General features: G+C 36.7%; 1 protein-coding gene across 3 annotated transcripts in view; it reads left to right on the top strand.

Moving 5' to 3' along the window:
• Nucleotides 1–11,479: 11,479 nt before the first annotated feature.
• Nucleotides 11,480–26,133, top strand: part of tnrc18 (trinucleotide repeat containing 18) — a 61,874-nt gene continuing 47,220 nt past the window's right edge. For all 3 annotated transcript variants that reach the window (XM_059558555.1, XM_059558572.1, XM_059558564.1), the window contains exons 1-2: nucleotides 11,480–11,666; nucleotides 13,025–13,360. In XM_059558555.1, coding sequence (XP_059414538.1) covers nucleotides 13,150–13,360 — 211 coding nt within the window. In that variant the 5' untranslated portion in view covers nucleotides 11,480–11,666; nucleotides 13,025–13,149. The remainder of the gene's footprint in view (nucleotides 11,667–13,024; nucleotides 13,361–26,133) is intronic.

Here is a 26,133-nt window from a genome sequence, read left to right on the forward strand (position 1 = left end):
ATGGTACTAGTGAAGTAACATGTAACTGAAAGAGTTCCCTGCTTTTCTGGAGCACACTAAAACAAAAACAAAACAAAACAAAAAAATACAGTGTAAAGTCTCTGTGCTTTCTGCCTGTATGTATCAGCACTTTTGAAGGAACAAAATTAACGCTTCTAGGATATAATACGATAAGATATATTATTATACACCTTATTCATATGCAAGAACGACCCAAGAGACTTCATCAAAGCCCGCGTGATTTCGACATACTGCAATGCCATCTCTCAGGAAACCATCTGAAAGTGTTGTTAGCAACATGCACACATTTCCTGAGCATTAGCCCGACACCGTCAGCTGGATATAGATCATAGACAATGACAGTTTCATGAAAGTCTTTCAAACATTTGTCTCTCATTCTTGTAATAAGAAGTAGCTTTTGTGCCAAAGCGGCAAAGCTCCTCTCTCATCTGCGTGCACTTGTCTGCTTTGTGGAGTGACACGAGCAGCTGCATCTGGGCGCCTTTTCAGACGAGGAAGCCGATACTCATGATGTCATGATTAAAAGAACGCTGAAAAGAGCGCGTGTAACTGTAAGGTATTGTTTGGCAAGCTAAGTCGTAGCTCCGGGGGTGAGCTGTGGTTTTCATGCCCAGAAATGGCATGCATGTTGTGGTTGATAGAGGCTGGCACGCCTGCACTCCAGAGGCCTCAGATTCACCGACTACGCAAACCGCACTCGGGTAGATGAAAATGCTGTGTGGGTGCATTCACAATAAGACCGTGCATATTAACGGGAGTTTGTTTTTGTCACGCTACGCTATTTTTGCACAATCGCTAGCGAACTTCAAAGCCACTTCCACGCTGGGTTTTTGCACACAGGTAAAATGCGGGGTGGTGCTTTGTTGACATTCTCAGATCCGCTTTTTTGCATAAAACTAAAAAAAAAAAAGATTACATTATTTTAGTCCAGCAGCTGCTGGAAGATGATGATTACTGTGATCTAGTAGAGACTAAAACATGTAACTTCGGTTGTAGTTGATTTTAAAGGTTTGTAGCTACAGCAATGTTTGCTTTATTGCGCATTTGTATTAAGCCATCATCCTCTTTCTGTCAAGCTTTATGCTTTCATATGCATATAAGTCAATAATTCACGACACATTTACCAACCCAAAAAACAATAACCTTGATCGTGGTCAAAAGCAATTGAACATGTTTCCCTATATATTTTTATCCCTAATGCATGCACTTGATATTTTTCAAATCCATGCAGGTTCACAGAAATGTAGGCATCCATCATCCCGGTCATAGTTTCCAAGAGATCAATAATGCAAAATGACACTTTTTATATGCAGGCTCAAAGCGAAAGCCTTCCATTTTCTGTGTGATTTATTTCTGTGTTAGAAGCTGTCACCTTCCATCACCACAGCTTTTATCACTAAATAAAAAGCTGTGCTATAAATCGCAGGCTTCGTGGGTCATTCTCTCACAATGCAGTGGCGCTCACGCTGTGCCACACACGGCAATCCTGCTCTCCATCTGACCAATTTATTCAAAGCATCAGGCCTTTATTTAACACGGGAGAGGTCAGATGACAAGCACATCACATTGTATTTCCCAGAATTCACAGCCAGCTACACTTACCATCGAGCTCTGAGTCACCTTCATGCACGTAAAGACTCTTTAGACTCCAAGATAAACATCACCGTAGCACAAAATCAATATTGCGTTTTTGTTTCTTAGTGTCCTAAATGATTACATCACTTGAAAACAACATAATGATTGTGCTGATTGTCATGTGTACTTTGTTTATCCTTTTTATCTCTTAGAATGTAACTTAAGGATGAACTGAAATAAAGTTTTTGAACAAAAAAAATGTATGCACTGCTCTTTCATTACTACCGAGCATTTATAACCATTGGCATTTATAATTAGTCATTTGATGTGAATAGGTTTCCATAAACTGTTTATTTACGATACCAGGCTGCCGTTTATTAGATTGTGTATTGACGCAAAAAGCTAATCCATCAAACTAAATGATTTCTATTGTATGTGATTGATGACATGAAGCAAAATTGAGAGCAAATGAGCACAACTGATGGAGTCCAGTAACAAAGCAGAAAATGACTGTCCTTTGTCCCTCTTCTATGGATCAATAGGCATACAATGAGTTTCTGAAAATGTCATATGAGGGTTTTGTTCCACTGCTTGTTTGTCACGACTCGTAAAGCAAATGAAATATTTTTTGGACTTCTGATGACTACTAGCTTATAAACACTTTAATTGCTTTTCATGCTCCTTTTTAGGATCTCTATGCCGTTATTATTACATCCCACTTTTCAACCACAGTCAGTGCTACAGTCAGAAGTCCTTTGCCTGAAATTGCGAGTGTGGGAAAGTATAGCGATGGATGGCATGCGAGATATTTACCCAACAGTTACACAAGTAAGTTATATCAATTTAAAAGCAAAATGCTTTGAATGCTAATGAAATAAGTGGATTTGGGGGAAGTGCTTGATGTGTGTTAGCTCAAAAAAACAACTTTTAATATCTGAATGATAGACTTAAAAAGAGAAATTAAGATAAATAGTGCAATAAAAATAATTATAACTGAATAATATCATAATTTTCCCCCATTTTAAAATTAAAATGCTCTGGGTGGATTTAGAGGAAATGCTTGATGGGGGTTGGTTTGATAACACAACTCGTTATATTTTAATTTCAGATTTAAAACTGTAGATTTCTTAAAAGAAATGAGTAAACAATAGCACCATAAGACAGACAGTGTATATAAAACTCTCCTGCCCCCCCCACCCCCGTGTAATACCTGTAAAGAGATAATTGATGGAAAATATGCAAAATTGCTCATGACATTTAATTACTAAAGCTATTTTTTCTTACCAAATTAATATTTATATATTCCAAAGCCATGTGGACTTAATTGACTGTGGGCGCAGAGCATCCTTAACACCCACAGATGAGAAACTGAGATAAACCATGTTTTACTCTAAAAATCAGCCTCTTTCCTCAGAATCGCATGCAACTATAAACTGTTATGTTTTTCCCATGACTTTTTAATAGCAAGCTTTCAACCATCGCCGTCCTCGAAATACAGTGCCAGCTTTGTGCTATTTAAAGATGGTGGGAGCAACAAAGTGCGTGTACGTTCTGATTTTGTGTACTTTCCATTATATTCTCTTTGTACCCAGCAGCAGTTTTACTAAAAGCAACACGAGCTGCACACTTTTTCCCACCACCGCGGATAAAGCAAATCATTTCCCCATATCATGGAAACATGCAGCCCAGACGTTCAAAGATCCAATAACATAAAAGAGATTGAAATCAGAAGCACTGGGACATTAATATGCACTGATTATATTCTACAGTCTCATCTATAATCCAAACCAGCAAGCGTGTAATCAGCCAGTCTTTCTGTGGAGTTGGTTAAATAAATAAAGAAATGACTTTAAAATGATATTATTCTCAACTCTGAAGCCCTGAAGAACTCTTTTGGTTTTAAGGTTTAATTGCAGCTCTGATGTGCATCAGATCAGAGTGTTATTACCATATAACAAAACACAAATCCACATAAACAACATCATTATGACAACAGTACATTTAATCTCACTATTAAGCATCAGAACCCAAGCACACTTATGAGAGGGGAACAAATGGTTTAAAAAGCTAAGCTATCGTGATATGATTATGATCACAGAGCTATAAACAAGGCACGTCAAAGGGACTCAAAAATGCATAAGACGCAGCCTCTTGAAATGGTGTGGGTTGCAAACATTGTGGTTTCACGAGGGCCTTATTTCCCCATGCTGAGGACAGTGTGTCATATGTGTGCGAACTCAGCCAAAGCTTGAGGGGAGAAGATGGACTTAAATTCTGCTCTGGCAACAGAAATCTATTCAGACTGACACTTGAGGACCAGAAGTCCGGAGAAGCTGGCAGAAAAAGAGAGCGGGAAGGTCAGCGGAGGTCAGACGTTTCAGGGTTATTGGGGAAGAGCTCATGATGTCTCTGTATGTGCGTCGTTGGGCTCTGGCTGAAACGTCTGAAGCTTTGCCCTTTTGAAAGGCTGCATCTCGACTACTGAGGTGCACTGCTGGTTTGTGATGAACCCAGGGTTACTACAAAGCCAGAGTTAATTAAAAATGGCAAACGCTCTCCCACCCGCATTGAATGCCCCTCAATAGGGTCTGATTTGAACTGCGTTTAATTTTTCATTGAAATAAGTTTAATTTCCTGAAAGCTCTCTCTCCCCTCCGAGTCTGATAGACGCTTTGTGTTAAGTCCCTGATTGGATTTCACTGGAAATGTTTAAGCCACAACAACATTCTTATTCACAACGTTTCTTCCAGAGGAAGATTAAGGTTTTACAAATGGATTTGCGGTATAGTCCTTGTATTAAAAATTTGGGAAAATGACTGCAGAGTTGCAGATGAATATCTTTCTTAGGCAGCATGTTAAGCATGTTTTTACAGTTTTGAATGTATTTTTATTTATTTTTCCTATCAAAATGCTGAAAGTGATTGATGACACTTATTTAGCACGTGCCAAGAAATGTTCTTTCTGCGACATGAGAAAGGGAAGTGTGTTTTTCATAACAAATGTTTATGAATGTACAAAAAATGCTGCCTAAAATGTTTGATGACAGCGTGAATGAGAGATATCTAGACTGTCGTTGACAGCTTTTTTTTGCTTGGAATTAAATTTCAAGTATATTTTTAAAAAAGAGAGAAATAAACGAAACGTTAAAATATATATTTAAGCACATTATTAGAGATAAAAGAATGAAACCATAGGGGAAAAAATACTAATATTAAAAAGTATTATAGCAACCTTACAAGCATATACAAAGATATAGTGGAATATTTTCATATTATTTCAGTGATTTTAATTTTTTCTATTGCTACATTTTCCCAAACAACTGTTAAAATATCCCATTATTATTTTTTATTTTAGATTAGATTCAACTTTATTGTCAATATGCAGAGTACAAGAGCTAATGAGATGCAGTTAGCATCTAACCAGAAGTGCAAGAATATAGTGTTTTAAATACATATAAGTGCAGAGTAAGTGAAGCTATGATTTACAGAATGTACAGTGGAGTTCAATATCATCTTCTCATTGTAAGTCTGTTAAAGTTACAGTTACTTTTCACATGTATGACATGTCGCCAGGTAAACATAAGTAGTCTGTGAATTAAAATATTGAAAAAGAAAAATCTTACAATTATCTTGCCTATTAATTTCCTTTTAAACGAAAGATAAGACTGTCATTATATTTAGTGAAACGTGCACCATGAATATCTCATCTCGCTGTGTATTCCTTTTTGTGCATTTTGGGCTACACTGAGCAGTCTGGTCTAGCGGCCGCTCTCTAGTCACTCACAGAAAGACGCTGGCCTAACAAAAGGCAAACAAACTCATGAATAAAAGAGCCATGAATATATGTGATGGTGTAAAGTGGGTTGGGACACGTTGGCTGGAATGTGAATATCCTGGGGTACATTTGATCCAGCGCCCACAGCAGACAGTGCATGATAAATGTTGCCCAGAGAGAATTAAAATCTGTCATAGAAGCGACCCACCATACTGAGATTAATCCCCAGAAGGGCTCGGCATCCTGGGTAGGTCTCTGAGCGCTGTGACAGGTTGTCTCACTCGCCTGTCAAGCGCCGAGTTGTCACTAAGACCGAAGGCACAGGAAGGCAGAAAGCTACATTCCCCGAGGGTTTCAACCAAGGATCCCTCAGAAATGCGAGTCTGTAAGGCGCAATAAGTTCTGTATCTAAACATATTATATTTCAGATAAGTAGCATTCAAAATACAAGAAGATTTCCTCATGTTTTGCGACATAGAAAAGGGTTGTCCTGTTTCAGAAGAGATCTCTAAGCTGGTTATTTACCTTTTGATGCACTGAGCTATTTTTCCAGTGAGCAGTTGTGTCTTCATAAACTGCAGATAAAGCAGTGAAGTAGATTCCATCTGCTCCAGAGGACCAATGTAAAGCATTTGTGTGACTGAAATCACAGATATAGGAAAACTGTTGGAATCAAACAGGCATGACTGAACTTAAGGGCATCATTTTTACTTGTGCATGGCAATTCTTTTATATATATATATATATATATATATATATATATATATATATATATATATATATATATATATATATATATGCGCTGCCGCATTCCAGCTTAGAAATTTGTTGGCTATCAGCAAATATTACTTTTATTACTTTTATTTTTAAGATAGTTTGTCTCTCACACTCACAGAAAAATTGCTGGTGTTATGTATGACGTGATCATAATACATTTTTTCATTTGTTACTGTTTAAATATTTAAAAATGTAAATATCCGTTTCTGATTTCTGAAGATCTGATATTTTGTATTATGATGTGAATGATTTGGGCTAGAATTTCCAACACTTTTATACTGTAGTTATTCACCATATTATTGAAAATGTGGGTTCAAAACAAACAAACAAACACTATTGGTCTAAAGATTTTTCTAACTGTTTTTGAAAGTATACATTTTATGTTTAGCTAGGTAGAATTTATTCACGCACTCACACACACACACGCAATACTGTGAAATATTATTTCAATGTTTTCTATTTTAATACATTTTAAAATGTAATTAATTTCTGTAGTGTCATGGCTGATGGCATGCATATACAGTTAATATCTTAATCTATTTCATATAAATGCTGTTCTTTTGAATTTTCTATTCATCAAAAAATGACTTCCACAAAAATGAAAAGCATTAAACTGGATTTCAAAATTAATAATAAAAAACATAAATAATTTTGTACCATTAATAATCGAGCGGCATATTAGAATGATTTCTGAAGGATCGCATGAAACTGAAAACTAGACTAATGACTGCTGAAGTTTTAGTTTGGCATCACAGAAGTAGGCTAAATTACATCAAAAAAGATGTAATATTCACAATATTCCTATTTTTACTGTATTTTGCACATAAGATACTTTTTTTCAAAACATCTTAATCATTTTAAACTTTTGACCGGTGTAGATGGAGAAGGTTATTACAACACCTCTTCTACTTTTAATCACAGCACATGGCATAACTTTGCCCTTGACTGTAAATTATATCTGTTTATAAATGGTAATCTTTATTGCTGATGGAGTAGAAAAGATTGCACTCTTGGCTAACATCCACAACAACGAGCTTTTCTGTTCATGTACAGAGTTAGTCATGTGAGTTTAGTGCAAATATCGGTGCTTGGGCTTATGTGTATTTTTTGTTTCTAAGTTGAGGTCACGTCTCCTAATATTATATGAAAATTATAGGGTAAAACGTTTTAAAACGAGTTTAGGCAGCTGTTAAAATATCAGGGTTAGATACAATTATGTTGAATTGCGAAGCTTGCTAAGGTCAGGCTTCCCTCTGCCTTTTCAGGACTTTGAGAAATGATGCCACGGACTTACACTAGCTAGACTCTGTATATCTGTTTCTCGTCACACATCTTTAAACGAATCACCATAAAAACAAAAAGTTAGTGACATAATAAAATTAGAACCACAACAATCTGCGTTTTTAACTTTTGTCTGCTTCACACACATACTGGCTGCATGAGTCATCTGCTTCAAAAGCAGCAGAGGCTGTGGAAGGCAGATCATATCTTTATTTTATAGAATTGACCTTTTGCTCAACTGGTAGAGAGGTAACATTATAGAATTATATCTTTGGCTGCAATAAGTTTGGCCTTTTGTTACTTCTGGAACCTGTTTTGGTAAAAATGTGTCGGCCAAGAAGAACATAAATGTGATGTTGAAATTATGCTGTTCAGAAATCTCAGAAGTACATATGCCCTCAAAAGAGTCAAAGTCTATTGTTTCAGGATGATTCAACTGATTCCCTCACGTTTGTAGGATATTTTTACAGCATGTTCAAGCCCCCTGCAAATAAACAAATAATTTAATAAAAATAATAATAATAAAATTTACCCATGCAGGCAAAATTCTAAGAGTTTGTGTTTACCTTACATACAGAATTTTAGAATCTTGAAAATATGCTATATATATATATATATATATATATATATATATATATATATTTATATGTATGTATGTGTGTGTTTGTGTGTGTGTGTGTGTGTATTCCTCATATATTCCTGCCAAATTGACAGACTTACAAACACTTGGACATCAGCCATTTTTCATGATCATCACAAGATATTTATACTTTCTTCTGTACGGTAACAGTTTACATATTTCGTAGACAAGAATACCATTCATTTTTGTAGAATTGTGAACACAGACAATATTTCAAATTAAGTTTAAAAAAACTACAAGATGCTTTAAGTCAGATGTAAATATAGTGTCCAATAATGTTTGCTTTATATACATACACACACACACACACACACACACATATATATATATATATATATATATATATATATATATATATATATATATATAAAAAGAGTATTGTAAAACAGTAAAAAGACACAAGCTAATGAAACAGTGGCTTGGCAATTACTGTCTTCAATGCTTTAAGATTTGCATTATAATTATAAACATCTACCTTCCATTTCACTTGTACAGGGCATGTACAATCTAATGTGACTTGCAAATTCTTGGAGGGCATTAGGTTGCTTTTATTTGCACATTTCAGGAAACTTGCCTGTTACACACACACCATGCAAAATGTGTGTGGGTTTTACTTCTGTACTTTGTTTACTGAATTATTTAGTTCCCTTCTCATCTAAATAAACATGGATTGCCTGGCTCAAAATTCTTTATGTCAAGCCGTACATTACAGTTCACGTTTTACGTGATAATCTTGTTAAACTTTCATTGTTACATTCCTTTACTTATTTTAATACACTGATTCTTGACCCATTAGATTATGGACAATGCAACTGCTACTAATCTCAAAACATATATACTTTATATAAGATGTTGTACATTGTTTGGATCAATGAATGTGCAAGACTCCAAGTTTTAAGCAAGATTTAAAAAAAGAAAAGAAAAGTTTGTTTATGGCACATCCAATAAACCAGACATTTTTATTTTATTTTAATACCTTTATGTTTGTATACATTGCTTACTGCTTTTAGGCAATTAAGGCATTTCATAAGGCATAAAATGTTACAGTCATGTAAGATAATATTTAAATAAATATAAAATATCTATATATCTATATAAATACAGGTAAAATACAATAAAAGACTCAATCAAATCATATTCTCCTTTCAGACATATATTATAGCGTACAATATACTAATAAAAAAATAATATATAAAAAAATCAACGTTTGGGCTTCTCAATATATAACAATTCTATAGTTTACGATTATATTAATTTCCTTAATAAACATATATTCGGTCCAGCTTACTTATGGACTGTGGCGCAGAACATTTAATCAATAATCGCAAAACACAGAACCTTTAAAAGCATATAAAGTTAGGCTTGGCACATGTAAATGTGTATTTTCACGACACGCATGAAAACCCACCTCAACCTTCCAGACGAAGGGTCATCGCGAACAAAGGACGGACACAAGGAACCCAAATCAACAACCCATGCTGGTTTTTCTGATTTGGGTAAGGTGCACGGCTGTATGTTAACCAACATCCGAAGGACTGTCGGTATTTTATCAGAGTACAGTAAATGCTCCGCTGACCATTAATAACACACGCATTCAGAGAGCCATGAAGCTGTAGAGCTGCACTGACACAAGCGCTTTCCGCAGCAAACCTGTGCCCGCGAGTCTTTGGAGAAACCGGCCAGTCCACGAAGCACGGAGTCTTTCCTGCAATTATTGTCATTTCAATAGAAATTGCAGTTGAGGTATGCTCTTTCAAATCTGACAATTCACGTCGGTCTTTTCCTCCTGCGTGACCCGTTTCTACTGCCTTCACGAGGACGCCTTGAAACCGCCTCACTGGAGAGGCGCACGACAGGGGCGGTTAGAAACCGCGCCAGCTTTCTTTTTTTTTTCTAATCATCTTTTTTTCTTTTAGTGTGGAAAGGTCACGTGAACTGATCGATTGATAGCCTAGAGTTTGTAGCTGAAGTTCAGATGACATCGTGATGTCATGCTTCAGTGACGACAATGAAAGTGAAAGGGTGATTCAGAAAACTGGAAAAAATATACTTTTATATTTCTTACTTGAGCTTGTCTCACAGGCTGTGATTTTGTATGTTAAAAAACTCCAGTGGTCAGTTTCACAGCTTTTCTGTATTCCCTTAGGAAACGAATTTCCGTTATTTTATTTTATTTTTTTTTTTACAAATTAACACATCAGCTAACATACTTTACACCTGGTTCATAAAATGATGAAATAGAAAATAACAAGCCTTCATTTCATTCAGTCAAGTGGATTAGAGAATCTCATGTTCAACTTCACAATTAGACAATTTATTATAAGGACTGCCAAATGGGATTATATTTCCATGAAAAAAAAGCATTTTATACTGTGCGTAAAAATAGCCTATAGTAATGCTATTATAAGATACCATTCTGTTTCCTAAATATAATTAATTACTTTAATATTGTAACTGAACAAAAGCCAAAGCAAAGTAATAAAATATTACCTGCAAAATATATAGTTTGAAGACAGCAGTAGCAAGGAGAAACTCTGGAGAGACAGGCCTACGATACATTTACAATCTATTCTTGAATGTCGCTAAAATAGTCTAAATGTAGGCCTACTTTATTCCTTTAAAAGCTATGACTGTAAGTAAAATAAAATACTTTTGCTTATCTCAAAATTTACAAAAACTGAATAAAAGTGTAATTATATTATATAACAAAAGATCAAGCATTAAACATACTGGGGTGGTTTCCTGAACAGGGTTTAAGACTAGTCCTAGATTAAAATAAATGTTATAGCTGTCTAAACTGGAAAAAATAAGCTTGCACTGACATATCTTAAAATACATCAGTGCCATTGTTAGGTCTTAAAATGCACAAATAATGTTTTTTTTTTGTAAAGCATGTTTGTAAAAACTACTTTAATGTCCTAAGTGAACAAAGGCCTAGTCCTGTCTTAATCTAATACCTATCCGTTAATCCGCCCCCCAAAAACGTAACTTTTTGGCCCCCATATACTATTTTGTCCCCTTGCGGTCCCCGGTCTCAGCTTCAAAATCCCTTGGTCTGATCTAGAAAGCAGGCCTACAACTCCTACCTTGAGTGCTTTAGAGAGTGGACTGATGTAGTGTGTGCTCATTGAGTTATAACCAGGTCCGCATCCGTCTTTTTAATGAGTCGAGTTTGAGCGGCCTTGAAACTGCCCTCCAAAAATTCTTCGCTTGTTTTGATCATTCAAGTCTCGAAGGAAAGGGGGGCTTGAAACAGTTCACCCTCCATGTTCCATAATTGCTTCTATAGAGCTGGCGAGGAGCCAAAGCGTTTACATGGAGCTGACGGACACCTCTGTAGACCAATCAGATGCTCCGTTGTGGAACGCGTCGGGTGAGACTCGCGGAGGTGGAGCTTGTTAAACAATGCTTGTTTCATTGCAGAAGAGTTTACGGAGAGATAGGCTAGTGTTTTGCGCACAGGGCCTTCCCCCCTCGTATGTGCTTTCACTCTGCGTAACTACGGATGGATTGTAAATGGAGTCTAAGAAATTTTCCACCACACGTTTCACGGATTTTGCGAAGAAACTGGATTTTATAAACTGAGTCACCATTTCAAGTAAGACGTCGCCAGCTATTATTCCGCGATACACAGTAACATGATGTTTGTGAAGTCACTTAAAAAATGTTCTGTTTACGCGGTGAAAAGGCGGGGGATAGTTTGGCTTGCAAGGTTTAGTAACGCTACTTCTGTATCTGCAACTCCCTGAGCAATGTTTTCGCAGTACATTAACGTTAGGGCGGAAAAGTTTTCTTGCTGGAAATGGAAACGGGAAAGTTTGAAACGTGGCTGTCGATCAGTTTGGTGTTGTTTCCATCATGGAGCATGGCTGTGTAACATGCGCGCGTCTAAACTTTAGATCCGACATTATTTTCAGTCGTGTTTTGATGCCTGTTACTTAATCTCGACATTTGCAGTAACATCCAAAACTACTAAAAGTTGCCATGTGAAAAGCCCAGGCGTTTGGACACGGCATTATGTAAATTTTTTGTTATAAAAATAATAACTAAAGTAATAACATTACATGTAATCATATTTGGAAAGTTAGAAGGGGAACCACCTCATCAAATCGTGGTTTTGTAACATTAACCATTTATTTTAAGCCTAATATAACGATAAGGCTGCAGTGGGAAGCTACTGTTCAGCAAGATATTACATGATTGAAACTGCGTCTGCATGCATGTAACATTAGTTGTTAGTTTAACGGGATGCTACCGCTGTAATGTACTAATCTAGATATTAAAACCGCATTATATGCGTTACGTCGTCGCCCATTTGGTGTAGATGGAGCAAATAAACCTGGTCGGTTGGTTTGCAGAGAAACGTTTCTGCACAGGTCAGTAATACAGTCCGTTAAAAGGTAGCCTACAAGAAGCAAGGAAAATAAAATAAAATTGTTTTACAATCAATACAAGGTTTGAACATTATACGTTCGCCAGTGGTGGTGGTGGTTTCATTCGTCCGTTTTATACCATTATTTTTTTTACTATAGCATGCACGAGCGAACTGCTCTTGACAGTTTACGTATATATATATATATATATACACACGAACAATAATATATTTGAATGAACCTATAGGTCACTTTGCGCGAGTGATCGGTCAAGTCTTCACCAAAAGGCTGGATTTTCGCCCTCAAACTGCAAACAGATTACGAGAGGCATTACGATCTGTTTATCCTAAAACGGACTTTTCGCGACATATATTAAACGTTTTGATGTTTGTTTGCATTCTCACCGCTCGCACTTGAGAAGGTTTCTCTCTTTTTTTCCAGTGATCTAACGTAACTTAGTTGAGATTGAAACTGCGTCATTATGTGACAGCACTGCTCGTGTTCATCTCCGTGTGATTTTGGATTAATTTCAGTAGTGCTCCGCGTCTATCGAGACTATTCTGCTTCTGCTTTGTTTTTGTAGGTCGGCAGAATGCCGGATAAGGACACCAATTTGCCTTGGATTCTAGGGACATTATAGCCATTAAGACTGGCTTATTCGGATTTACCCGATCGGACTGTTTCTTTGATCAAGTTGGGTCATTGTGGATGATGGATGGCCGAGACTTCGGACCCCCCAGATCTGTGCACGTACCGCCGCCCCTTCTCTCGGGGCTGCCCCTGGAGTCACACCGGCTCGGCGCGGCCGCTGCGGCCGGCAGAGTGCCACCGTCTCCCGGTCATCGTGGCGCGGGGCACCCGGCGGCTCTACACACGGGAAAATATCTCTCATCGGCCATGAACCTACATTCTCACCACAGTAAGTGTAGTTTTCTTTATTTTTCCTAATTTCAGCAAAATCATAAAATACAACATGAAAACACAAGTCACTTTTTTTTTTTTTACTTTTTAAGCGTTTTGTAAACGATCTTGCAGTGCTGTTCAGATCTTTACATTTTATGTCGCTTGGTGCGACTTTACGGAAACGTGGGGAGGAATTAATGCTGTTTAATAGTGTTAGTAATGACTTCTGTTTAAATTTATGCGGATGGTTGCTATATGTGCGCGAATACTCCTATAAAATAGCCTAACGTTACATGTAATGATTCGTCTTGTACGATTCACTAAACAGGACTCGCATTACAGATAAACACAAACACGCTGGCGTTCAGAGGTAGGCTACTCGTAAACATTTATGGGAACAGTTGTTTTTAAAAGCAGTGCAGTATCAGCGCTCAAATCACCCGTACATTTCTTCTCTCCTCGCTGGCAAACAACACTAAAAGAAAAATGCTAGAAACGTGGAAAGTAATGCGTGTTGGCGCAAGTTGAATTTTTCAGCTGTTTGAGTAAAACACGAGGTGTATTTTGGGCGAAAGACCTAATGTTTAAACTAGCATCCAATGAAAATCGACAATATAGATTCATGACTGAAATTGCCCCGTTTGTTTTCCATCACTCCCCCTCTCTGGCTGGGGCAAACACTACAATTATTGCTCTTTCCGAGTGAACTATTGCCTTCCCTGTTACTCAGTTAAGTCACAGTGTCTGACCCCTGTGTTTAGAAATGCTTTTTAAAAGTCTACACGGCATATTAAAGGGAAATTATGTTTGCTGAGATACTACAATTCGTTCTGTAAATGTTATGTTGTTATTTAGATGCATATAGCTGGGTTCATTAGTAGCATATGCTGTATGCTCATGCGATTTAGTTATATTTTTTTAGTAGGCCTAGTTGTTGTTTTTATTAAGAAACATAGATCTGTATGTTGTTGTCATTATAAGGTAACTAATGTGTTGCACAAATTATTTTTAAGTTTGAAATATAATGAAAATGTCCTTCTCAGGAAAAATTCACTAATTTGTGTGGCTAATAGGCGTTGGGGCATTTTTTTTTTACTGTGCTTAATTGGATGCTGATAAGAACATTATGTTATGTATAAAAGACTGCAAAAAAGCTTTATTGTGAGGATATTGAGTTTAGAGAAAGAACTGTTGTTGTATTTCGGCTTCTACAACTAGTAGATTTGAGGCTGTATTTACGGTCTCAGTCAATTATTGTGAAATGGTGGGTTCTGTCAGATGCAGTAATTGAAATGAATGTTGCAGCTTGTGTTGCTAAAATAACAAAGTAGTTGTTGTTTATTGTAATAGTTGTTGGAAATTCTAAAACGTAAGTCTTCATTAAACAAATGACTGCCAAACAGCGTTAATGATGCGGTGTAGCATAGCTGTCTTGTGTCCTGGGGCTCGACCCAATGCAAATTATTTGTAACAAATGTAGAACAAACCACCATCTACATCAAAGCTGATCATGACACTAATGACAACAGTGCTTGGTTTGTTTGTGGAATAAAATCAGTGATTTTCCAGTGTTGTAAACTATATTAAAAAGTGATTCTGTGTTATATCACTGGTATATTGTTTTATATATATCTTTTTATATGGTGAATAATGAAGTTCTTGAATTTTCCCTTTTCAGATAGATGTAACATTCTGCAGATGTCAAAGAGAGCCTTTAGATCTCTAAAGAAAGGCGATTTTACTTTGTGTGTAGATCTCAGCAGTTTACTGTGCATATTTTCAATCTAGCTGAGAGAGCTTCCTATTAGTTCTAGTCGCCTCACCCTAACCTTCAACTACCATGACATTTTTACACAGTGTTATTTGATGATTTATACTGATTAGATTTGGGTAGTGTAATAAATTGTCACTGCATTTGATAGCACCATACCCTTATTTGATGATTATCTTTCAAAATGATTGTTTTATTATTATTATTGCCTAGAACTTTGAGTCATCTAGTTCTTTTAAAGAATTAAAAAATGCATTCTGTGGTGTGTGTGCATACACCTCTATCTTTATCTGGCAATTTCTTGTGAACAGAAATCAGTAGAAACAAGACCTTCAAAGGGCATGTGGCGCTATGTCTATCAGTCCAAATATGTGCTTTTATTATTTTGACCTGTCAATGTTTTTTATTTGGCACTAACCTACCATTCAGTGTCCTTGTAATTCTGTGAGAAATGTTATTTTGACAACATTACATAAATGCATTTATTTTAAAATGCACTCATTGCAAGTGGTCCTGACTTCTCATTGAAGTATTTGTTTGTATGTGATTACTTTTTTTCATATATGTTACCCCTGACCACAAAACCAGTTGTAAGGGTTCATTTTAATAAAATGCATATTTATACACCATCTGAAAGCTGAATAAATAAGCTTTCCATTGATGTATGGTTTGTTAGGATAGGACAGTATTTGGTCGAGATGCAATGATTTGAAAATCTGGAATCTGAGGCTGCAAAAAAAATTTAAATACTGAGAAAATTGCCTTTAAAGTTGTTTTAAATGAAAATCTTAGCAATGCATATTAAGTTTTGATATATTTACTGTAGGAAATTTAGAAAATATCTTCATGCAACATGATCTTTACTTAATATCCTAATGATTTTTGGCATAAAAGAAAAATGGATGATTTTGACCATTACAATGTATTTTTGGATATTGCTAAAAATATACCCCAGCGACTTAAGACTGGTTTTGTGCTCCAGGGTCACATATGGTCTTCATGCGTAGTTGTAATGAGTGGCGGATACATCATATGTTTATGGAATGACTCATGAACATTCCATTCTTTCCAATAATAACTGTTCAATAGCCATATTTCCTGTCTTTGAAAGAGAAAACAGATTTCTGTCTGTTGTTTTGCCGGTTCACCAGATTCTGGAATATGTTGTTTTTGTGACTGGATATATTAGTTACTGAACGGTATAGTTGTAGTTTTTGGCAGAGTTAAGAGCAGCATGTAAGTGCACTGTAACTTTTGATCACCGTTCAGCACAGGGCACAATGTTGGGAAGTGAACTTTTTAAATGATATTTTCAAGCACTTTGTACATGGACATGTTGAAGTTGTAAAGGAAGGCTGCTTTTGAACCCCTTTCTCAGCGCCAGATAACAAGGGAGGGTGGCTTCTGGTTTGTTGGAATTAAACCAAGTCACATGGTGAGAGACTTGAGGGGCATGTGAACAACCTCATGCCTGGAAATTCATGTGGAGTATATGAAAATATGTAATTTGGGTCTTGAATGTAGTGTGCTTGGCCTTTTACATGTGAGGTGGAAAGAAAGCAATCTCAGTTCGTGCCATATGTGTGCTTCCCAACAGCTTCAGAAGTGTTCTGGTTTTCACCCAGCTGTTCGTCATACTGCATTACCTGCCGCTGTTTGATACTGTAAGGCTTTGTAGAATTGTCCAGAAAAAAGAATAACATCAGTAGCTTTGGAGAGGATAGAACCGTGAATAAATGAGTGATTTAGTTCGTAATATTGTTTGTCTCTTAAACTGAAGATGTTTGAGTAAGCTAAATGAAGTGTAAGTGTGGCTCTGTTTTTGGAAAGGGGTGGGTGTACCTTTTGGAGTTTTTGCACCAGCTTGTGAAGCAAACATGTACAACATTGAACACTTGTTCCAAAAATTTCACGCATGAATCCAATTCACCAGATGGCTGTTATTCTTGGATTTCAAAGTGACAACATTCTGTCCCTTAACTTTAATGCTTTGCTTTTATGGAAAGCCTTTTACTGAGCAGTGGTTGCAGAGCATTTATATAGGAAGTGGGGTTTTTTATCTGTAATTTGTCTTAATGACAACCATTTTTTCTGCAATCTGACAAGGGCCCTATGCATTGCACACATTGTTTATGAAGTGTAAATCATCAATGTTAATTTAACTACCGGGCGGGGTTTTAATTTCGAATATATGGTTAAGGTTTCTGTCTGCCTTATGTATGTAACTGGTGTAATTTTTTGTCATTTATTTAAATGCTGTATTTAATGTTCATTTTTGTTTTTAATCAGAGGCATGTTTTCCTTTTGAGTATATAATGGCTTTCTCAATTGAACTGTTTAGATCTTTAGAGCTTCTTAAATTTACCTCATTTGATTCACTTCTAAAGATCAGCTGATTCAAATATGTTTGGAACACCTCTTGATATTTACAGCGCAGCACTTTAAAACAGACCTGTAAACATGGCAGAAATGAGATGAATCATCACCCAAAGGGCAGCGGATGCTGAGAGCCTAAAGAGATGGTTTGAGAAACATGAATCCGGGAGTGTTTTATAGGAACATAACCTGCCCATCTGCTGGTCTTCACATTTAACACTGAACATCCCACTGAAAAGGAATATGCTGTTATGCATAGTACTTTGCTGCATCTCGACAACATTATTTTATATAATACAATTTATATATCAGTGTCGTTAAAGCGATGGATCTAGATGGATATACTCACCTTCTGTGATGCTATAGTTTAGGGACAGTAGAATAAACATGGTTTTTTTCTGTTGCTGGGAATAAGGATGAAGGAGAACAAGCTTACATTGTTTGTGTTCTGGCTGACATGTTCGGAGATTTTTAAAGGATATTAATCTGAAGATTATATGGCTTTCTGAACCACAGAGAATGATTCACCAAGTTCATTCTGACCTGCATTTTCTGGTCGATGGTTTTTCCTTTCTCATTGTCCTTGAGTCAGTGATTGTCTATTGTTCAGACCGAACAAGCATCCATTATTTTTTACTTCCTTGTCTTATATTAGTAATGCTCGCCTTAGTAATTGTTATAGCTTTACTAATAGGGGGATGTTAATGTTTGTTGAACATGCTGAAATGTAATGCATGAAACGTGCCTTACTCCTCCTCAGCCCACTCGTTTAACAGGGTTCCCGTGCATCATGGGAAAATGCAAATCTTGGCTTGATACACCTTTGAAGTGCACTGTCTTTTGGAATGTATGATTGATTGATTTTCATATGGTGTATCAGAGGATCATGGGGTTGCAGCCCTGCTGGCGGTTTATGGGCTGTTTTTAATAGAGGACCCTGGTGTTTGGCCTCAAGATAGGAATGACTGCCTCCACGTGGTTCACTCCCCTCTAGATTTTGTGGTTTGTTTTATTGATTCCATTTGAGCACCCTCTTTTTCCTAAAACCCCAAATGGGAGCTTGGTTTTATGTGAATTTTTCTATTTTTAAAGAACTGTCTTTAGCTTGTGTGTAAACAGAGCCGTGTCTGTTGTGTTACATTTGTTATTTTAGTTTTTCCATTTAATAAGCTGTACATTATACCATCGTTGTGATGGCTTTTCCAGAAATGGCTGCGCTGCCTAAATCAGGAAGGGAACAAACCCTCATTTATAACCAGAAGGGTGTTTTAAGGGGGGGAAAACCACTTGTAAAAATGGCCTTTGCCATCCAGGTGTTATCCTTTCCCGCTCTGTACACTGAGGTTTCAAGGTTACAGGAAACTTCCCAAAAATGTAGGAAGGGGGAAAGAGCTAAATCAGTGATTGTTGCTATTTAGGTAGCAACGAGATGCGACGAAAGCCGAATTAATGTGTGATAGTCCTCCTCGGTGCTGTCTGGTTGTATCACAGCAGTGGGACTTACTCTGTGGTCCGCCTGCAGCATGGGCCAGGAGCGGGCCGTAGTAGACAGTATGAGACCTGTCCCTCATTGTGATCTACTGTGACAGGCGAGGAGCTCAGCTGAAATGGTGAATGGTAAAATGCGGGAGTCCAACCCCCTCTCGTCCTGAGTGGTATGGCGGGAGTGCAGGGACTGATGGAAAGAGAGCAGGAGGGGGAGGATGTGTGTAAACGTCCTGCAGCCTTGGCTTTCCTCTGAATTAAACATAAAGTGTTTAGTGTCCTGGCGCGTAGACCCCATTTGCTCAACCTACATGGGTTATGCCCTGCGCACATTTGAAATAATGTCCTTGCTGTTAGACATGCTCGTGTGAATGTGTTTTATGAGGAGTGCTGGGGTCCCGCTGGAGGGTGTTTGCAGCTGTGTTTTTTCCTGTTTTAAGTGTCCGGATGATTTTGAGTTTTTTTTTTTCTTTCTTTCTGAACCTTTGATCCTTAAGTCTTCCTTCATAATGCTGCTCAAAAAAAAACCTGGGAGTGCCAGGAACTAATATGAAATTCCCTTTAGAATGATCCCATTGTACAGCAAGGGTGGGAAATGGAACATCCTCGATTTAACTGCAAGAAGTGATGGCAGTGGGGAAAAATTTTATTAAAATGTAATTTGACTGTAAGTGTTTGGAAGGCTGATAAGATCAAGTTTCTGTGTTGCAGAACCTCATGGCCTAGAAAGCTACAGGATGTCTGTGCTGTATAATATGGCTGTCTTTGCTAAAGGACAAACCCGAAATAGCTAGCCGATTTTTCATCACATTTATTGCTAGCTACTTTTATCACCTCGTTACTGGGATTTTTTTTTTACGTCTATATACTAAGTGTCTATATGTGACCCTGGAGCACATAACCAGTCTTAAGTCGCTGGGGTATATTTGTAGCAATAGCCAAAAAAACATTGTATGAGTCAAAATTATAGATTTTTCTTTTATGTCAAAAATCATTGGGATATTAAGTAAAGATCATGTTCCATGAAGATATTTTGTAAATTTCCTACCTTAAATATATCAAAACTAAATTTTTGATGAGTAATATGTATTGTTAAGAATTCATTTGGACAAATTGACAAAGTGATTTTTCTCTCTTTAGATTCCAGGTTTTCAAATAGTTGTGTCTCTGCCAAATGTGTGTAAATCTCAATTTCTAAAAATTGACACTTAATACTGGTGTTGTGTTGTCAAATGATAGATCGCATACAAAATAAGTTTTTGTTTATATAATGTATATGTGTGTACACACGCACAGTATAAATTTCGAAAATGTGTTATATATATATATATATATATACAGTATATATTTAAAATATAAACAACATTTTTCTTAAATATTTACTTATATGCATGTGTATGTATTTATTTATGTATTTATTTTCTTCTAAAGAATTCTGTATTATATTACTATATTATCATTTTATGGTACAGATATGTTCACTTACATTATGTTGGCTAATTATTTTATTTCAGATTTTCTTCAGGTTTGATTTTTCAAACCTTTGCTCCAGTGATTGCTTTGCTGGAAGTTCTTTTATAATTTGGTATCTAAAAATGATTTTATAGGCTGATAATGGCATTTTACAGTACACTGAGTCACGTGCAGTATTCATTAGTGTTCTGAGCTGAAGCTGCTGAGACTGCATGCATGTGCACACGGGTCTGAAGGATGGGCCAAAGGGCAGTGTCGAGGCCGGCCTGCATGAGGATGGGGTAGTTTATGCCGGGGGAAGGGCCACACAGGATAGCAGTGACCTGACCTGGGATTAGGCCGTGCCTCTGAAAAGCTAACAAAGGATGTGAAATGAAAGCCAGCACTGCAGCCCTGCTCTCATATCACTGACTCCAGTTACAGTGCCTGCCACAAAGTGCTGAAGACACTCGTACTATTTTGGCTTGCCCAGCCGTGGCAAACATTTACCAAATGCACACAGTTGTACTCCTTTAGTTTCCTAAATGAATACATGGATTATTAGAGGTTTTTTTTGTGGTTCTTTAAATGTGCAGTATTAGGTAAAGTAACTACTTTTACATTGAGTAATCTTGTCTTGAATTGGATTTTATTACACTACAATTTATAGTGGAGCTGCAGTTTCCAGTGGTCTACAATGTTTTCCTGTTACTTACGTGGTAAATTCTACTAGTTATATTTTTATTATTTAGATATCTATTATAGAAATTTGATCAGCTAAAATGGAAATGTGCTCTTCGCATTTGTATTCATAATAATAATAAATCAGAGGAATCTCCTGAGGCGTTTGTCATCATGTGATAATTTGTCTGAGGAAAGATGAAAGGGTCAGGTGAAATCACAGCACCCTGTGTAATATCTGGAATGGTGGGATCTGGAATTTGGACACAAAGCCTAATTTTCCATGTCACTGATGTACAGTGTTGTTCTTGTGTAATGAAAAGGTGATGAGCAGCTTTTCTTCAGCGCAGATATTAATGTTAGGGCAGTACGTCACATCGCACAGCTGTTTGAAGTAGATATGGTAACAAAAAAGCTGCTGCTTAATACAGAGCTGCTTCTGTGTTTTTATTCCATGCTGCATTCTATTTTTCTCTACTTTTTTTTGTTTCATTGTGGGCAAGAAATTGCTAAACTTCATCTCACCCTCACGTCATTCCTTGACTGCAAGGTCACAGCTCTGGCTCCTGGCAGCACCTTAAAATGCTACTTTTGTAACTTTAACAGTCTTCTGTCTTGAAAGGAAGGATTGAATGTTGATGGTCACAGATGTGCTTGACCTTTCTATTGCTGGCTCATGTTTCTCCTGGTAACCAATCAGGCGTTGGGTGGAGCTCAAAGGAAAATCCTCTGACAGCAATAGAACACATACTTTATTTAGATTATAGATTCAGTTGAGTCTTTGTATATCAAGTCTGTTTAAATAATAAAGAGAAGTACCTTTTGTCCTGAATCATATTTACTTCCCATGTGCTTTTATGAGTACATATTATTCTGCTCAAACTAAAGGACAAACTCTGCATGCAAAACCAAACATTCACTATTGTATACAACAAAGGGCCATGTATAATCCTTGGTTTTTCCTCGGATAAATTGCTGCCCAGACACATTGTTTAACACAGTTGTAGGCTCGGTAGTTGAATAGGCAGTGACGCCTAAACTTGACGCTTAGAAGCTCATTTATTAGACAAAGATTACCTCAGTACGTTGGATTTACCACTATAGGCAGCAATTATTTTGTCACTCTTTTCCTGTCAAAACATCTGAACAAAAGTTTCAGTTTGAGCCCTGCAGTGCGAGTGAGGTACAGGAATTCAGTGCATTGTATAAGATCCAGGTTGACTTGTTAGAACTGCCACTGGTACGTTTTGACATGTTTTTCTTTCTTTGCAGGTGATGCATTGAGCTGAGATAGAATCCCAAATTACTCGTTTTCCATCGCATCACACCAAAAATGTGCCAAGCTTAATGGATAGGAATGCTTGCAAAAATAACTACAAAAACATTAGAAAGCTATAAAAATAAAAACAACAACTTAAATGTATGCATTCACCAGGTGAGTGTTGCTTTGCTCAACAACGATGGTGTTTAAATCTTATTGGTAGGCTAGTAGTAAAAGTTGAACAGCTGTTTTCCACCATAATCATTAGGCTACCAATAGGGTTAAAAGTTAAAAAGGAACTGGCACTTAAACCTTTCTTTTTCTTTTTAACTGCAGAAACTAGCAAGGACCTTGTTAAATCTCTGTTTTGATTTTGTGCAAAGATTTTCGCCCTTCTGTCATGCATGTGGGTATCCAAACAATAAGATTAAAATGAGTAATTCCCAGTCCAAGCTGTGTCCCTTAAGTTGAAGATAATATTATAAGATCTAGCGTTTAGTGTGGGTATGATTAAAAATATAACTACTTTAGCTATTGGTTGACAAACCGATGTTTCCATTGATTGAAACAATATTGCTATTTTAGACTGATTGTTGCCTGTTGCTCTACTTAGTTTTAGTATTGTTTTTAAATATAGTAATGTCTGCACATTAAAAGTCAGCGTGACATAAATTGCGACCAACTTCCATATTTTAACCCATTTCCAAGTGGAAATGCTTATCATGCTAAGAAAAAAAAAATGATGAGGGGCCCTCACATAATTTTGATTTTAGGAATGAAAGAGACCGTACTTTAACTTTGTGCATTTCACCATTAAACTGTCTTTTTTTGGTTGTGCACCGCAATGCTTTGCATACTTGTGTAATTCTGTCATGGTCTTTGCTTTGTGACATTAAATCCGGTTTCGCCTTGATGTGTGAATTGGTTTGCTGAGCATGCTTTACGTCTACAGCATTGTAATGTCTATCATAATGTGGTCTATTGTCGTGTGGGAGTGCTCTTTATGTTTTTCAGAGCAGGTGGTGGGCTTTGAAAGGAACCGTTAAAGAGTGGCACTGAGTATTTTAATGGTCCCGTTTTCTTTCCTCAATTTAAGATCTTATTCTAATTAGTGTCTCTTTTCTCTAATTTACAACAGTTCTTTCTGAATTGTTTTTAAGGGACTGGCTTAAATTATAAGGGGAGTTGGTAGGGGAATTGCGAGAGCTCACCACAAAGCCTGTTGGGTTGCAGATGAGTTGAGCAACATATGCAATTAGGAAATTCCTGTGTCCTGTTCAGCTGGTCTCTGACAGTGGCCATTGGTGGCCGTTGTTTTGGAGGAGGAAAATAGTGGAATCCTTCTGAAAAACTCTCATGTTAAGGAATCAAACTATATCTGACCTACTGAACTAGTGTTTTTCTTCATGCATCTGAGATTGAAGACTGTGAGCTATGAACTATAAAGCTGAGTGATTGGAAACAATTAACATGCCCTGCAAACCCTGGGTTCAGAGGGATTATATGGCACTGGGAAATGTTTGCAGATGTAATATGAATATTTAAGAGATAATGTGAAACAACTGACTTTGTAAATTCCCACTGAGACCTACTTGGACGTACTTCTAATAAACGATCTTGCAGCACTGACCAGGGCAACAGTTTTTGGTTGCTGTTGTGTTTGTGTTTGTCACACTGCACTCGGAAACTGCACGCAGACATGATGCTGGCTGTGAGGTTTACTTTATTTTTTTGACAGGACCTGCTGCTTATGTTACAGGCCGTGGTGCAGACATCACAGTGATTCCTTTTCGAGTGGAGCATTCACCCTACAGAAACGCCGAAAGAAAACTTGTTCTCAGCCAAAACATTTTGGCATGGCCAAATGTCTGGACAAAGTCATTCCAATCAGTCATTCCAGCTGCACCCAAAAGTGAAGTACACAGCCATAGACAAACACTGAGAGTAGAATGGACCATATTGAGAAGCTTTAGGATATGATATGGAGCCATCACAAGATACCACCTCTTTCAAATAGTCACATTTTAGTTTTGTCCTCAAGCTCTCGAATATGGAAAGGAAACACAAAGATGTTTCTGACTTTTTTAAGAGTTGAAATCAACCTGAATGAACACTGAGATGAAGCTGGAAGAACGCACTTAAGGCATGTTCCTGCAAGATTCCCCTTTGTATCAAACATATTTTACTGGACTGTCCAGCTTTTCATTTGTTAAACTCTTTTATGAAGTGAACTCACTTAAAGAGTTATTTAGTTTAATTTTGGCAGAAATTTTTTTTTTTTTTTTTTTTTTTTTAAAAGAAGTTTTTATCTAAAAAAAATCTTGTGTAACATAACTGTTTGTTTGTTTGCTGCTTTTTATTGTATTTGTTATACTTGTATTTTTTTATTGTTTTTGCCATGAAAATAGCCTAAGATGCTGACATGGCATTAAATAAATATACACTACTACTTGGGATGAAGATGAATGCCAGCTAGTCTGACTGCCTGATATCAGTGCTTGACATTAATGGTCTTGTTCTGAATGGATCCAGATCCCATTGCAACATCAAATAGGGACTAGGCATGAGAAAATTCATTCCTTTGCATCGATCCGATAATTAAGAATTTTTTTTTCAAATGCATTTTGTGGAGAATAAACTTAGTGTTCACTAATGCATGTCTTGTTTATTAGTTCATCATGAGTTCCATTCTATTATTGTGTAGTTGTTATTCTTGAAGTCTCCTTGATTTAAAAGATGGCTGTTTTTGGTTCAATAAACTTCACATGGTATACAAATCTGTTATGCATATTTAATAGACAGTCTACCAAACATCTGTTCATTTCTGTTACTTTGCAGACTTCATATTACCCATTTTCTTTTGGATCAATAATAAATGAAGACTTCAGATGCAAAAACCTCTAAGTACATCTGAGACATCTGAAGTATTTTTATAAGGCTCCTATGAAAATAACATTGGACATTTTTAAAAACAAGGCATTCAATAACTTAATTATAACCCTTTTTTGCTGTTAAAGTAAAATTACTGGACCTAAATATAGGTGCCTGATTTTTTTTTTTTTTTTTTTCAACAATTATAAAAAAAAAAAAAAAAACGGTTCTTGAGACTTCTCAAGAAACTCTCCAGTTGCAGTACTAAGCATATTTCTGGAAATACTTATGAATAATTTCTAAACCATTTCTGGCTGAATTGTGACCCAGTTTCATATTTGCCCAACTCGATATAAACGCTTGTTATTTTAAAATAAGATACTTGATGAACAAGTATCCTTTTCACAAAGTTGTTTTGGCATAATGGTTAAAGAGTAATCCTAAAGGTTCTACATTCAAACCACATAAGGAGTGAACCGTTAACGGGACAGTTAAGGAGTTACCCAATAACCATTGCACTCCTGAGATGAGGATGACCCTGTGGTAAAAATTTACCATTCTTTGCTTTGGATTAGATGTGTCTCCTAAATGTGTCATTCTTTGCGTTATAGAACTGGACCCAATTGTCAAAAAAAAAAAAAAAAAAAAAAAAAACCTTGTCAGGTGACCCCTACAATAGTCCAAATCTTCTGTTCAAATGAATGAGGCAGTGCCCTTGCTGTGTGTTTGAAGAAAAGGCTTATGAGTGTGAAATGCACCCCTGCCCAAGTCAATAGATCTAGAGTTTGGGCTCAGTGGTTTTGCAAGCCTTCATTTAGAAGAACTTTTTGTAATAATTTGTCCATTCTTATCAATAAATGTCTGTTATTGCAAACACTTTAGATTCTGGTGT

The sequence above is a fragment of the Carassius carassius genome, chromosome 1, assembly GCF_963082965.1.
Source record: "Carassius carassius chromosome 1, fCarCar2.1, whole genome shotgun sequence".
Taxonomy (NCBI): domain Eukaryota; kingdom Metazoa; phylum Chordata; class Actinopteri; order Cypriniformes; family Cyprinidae; genus Carassius; species Carassius carassius.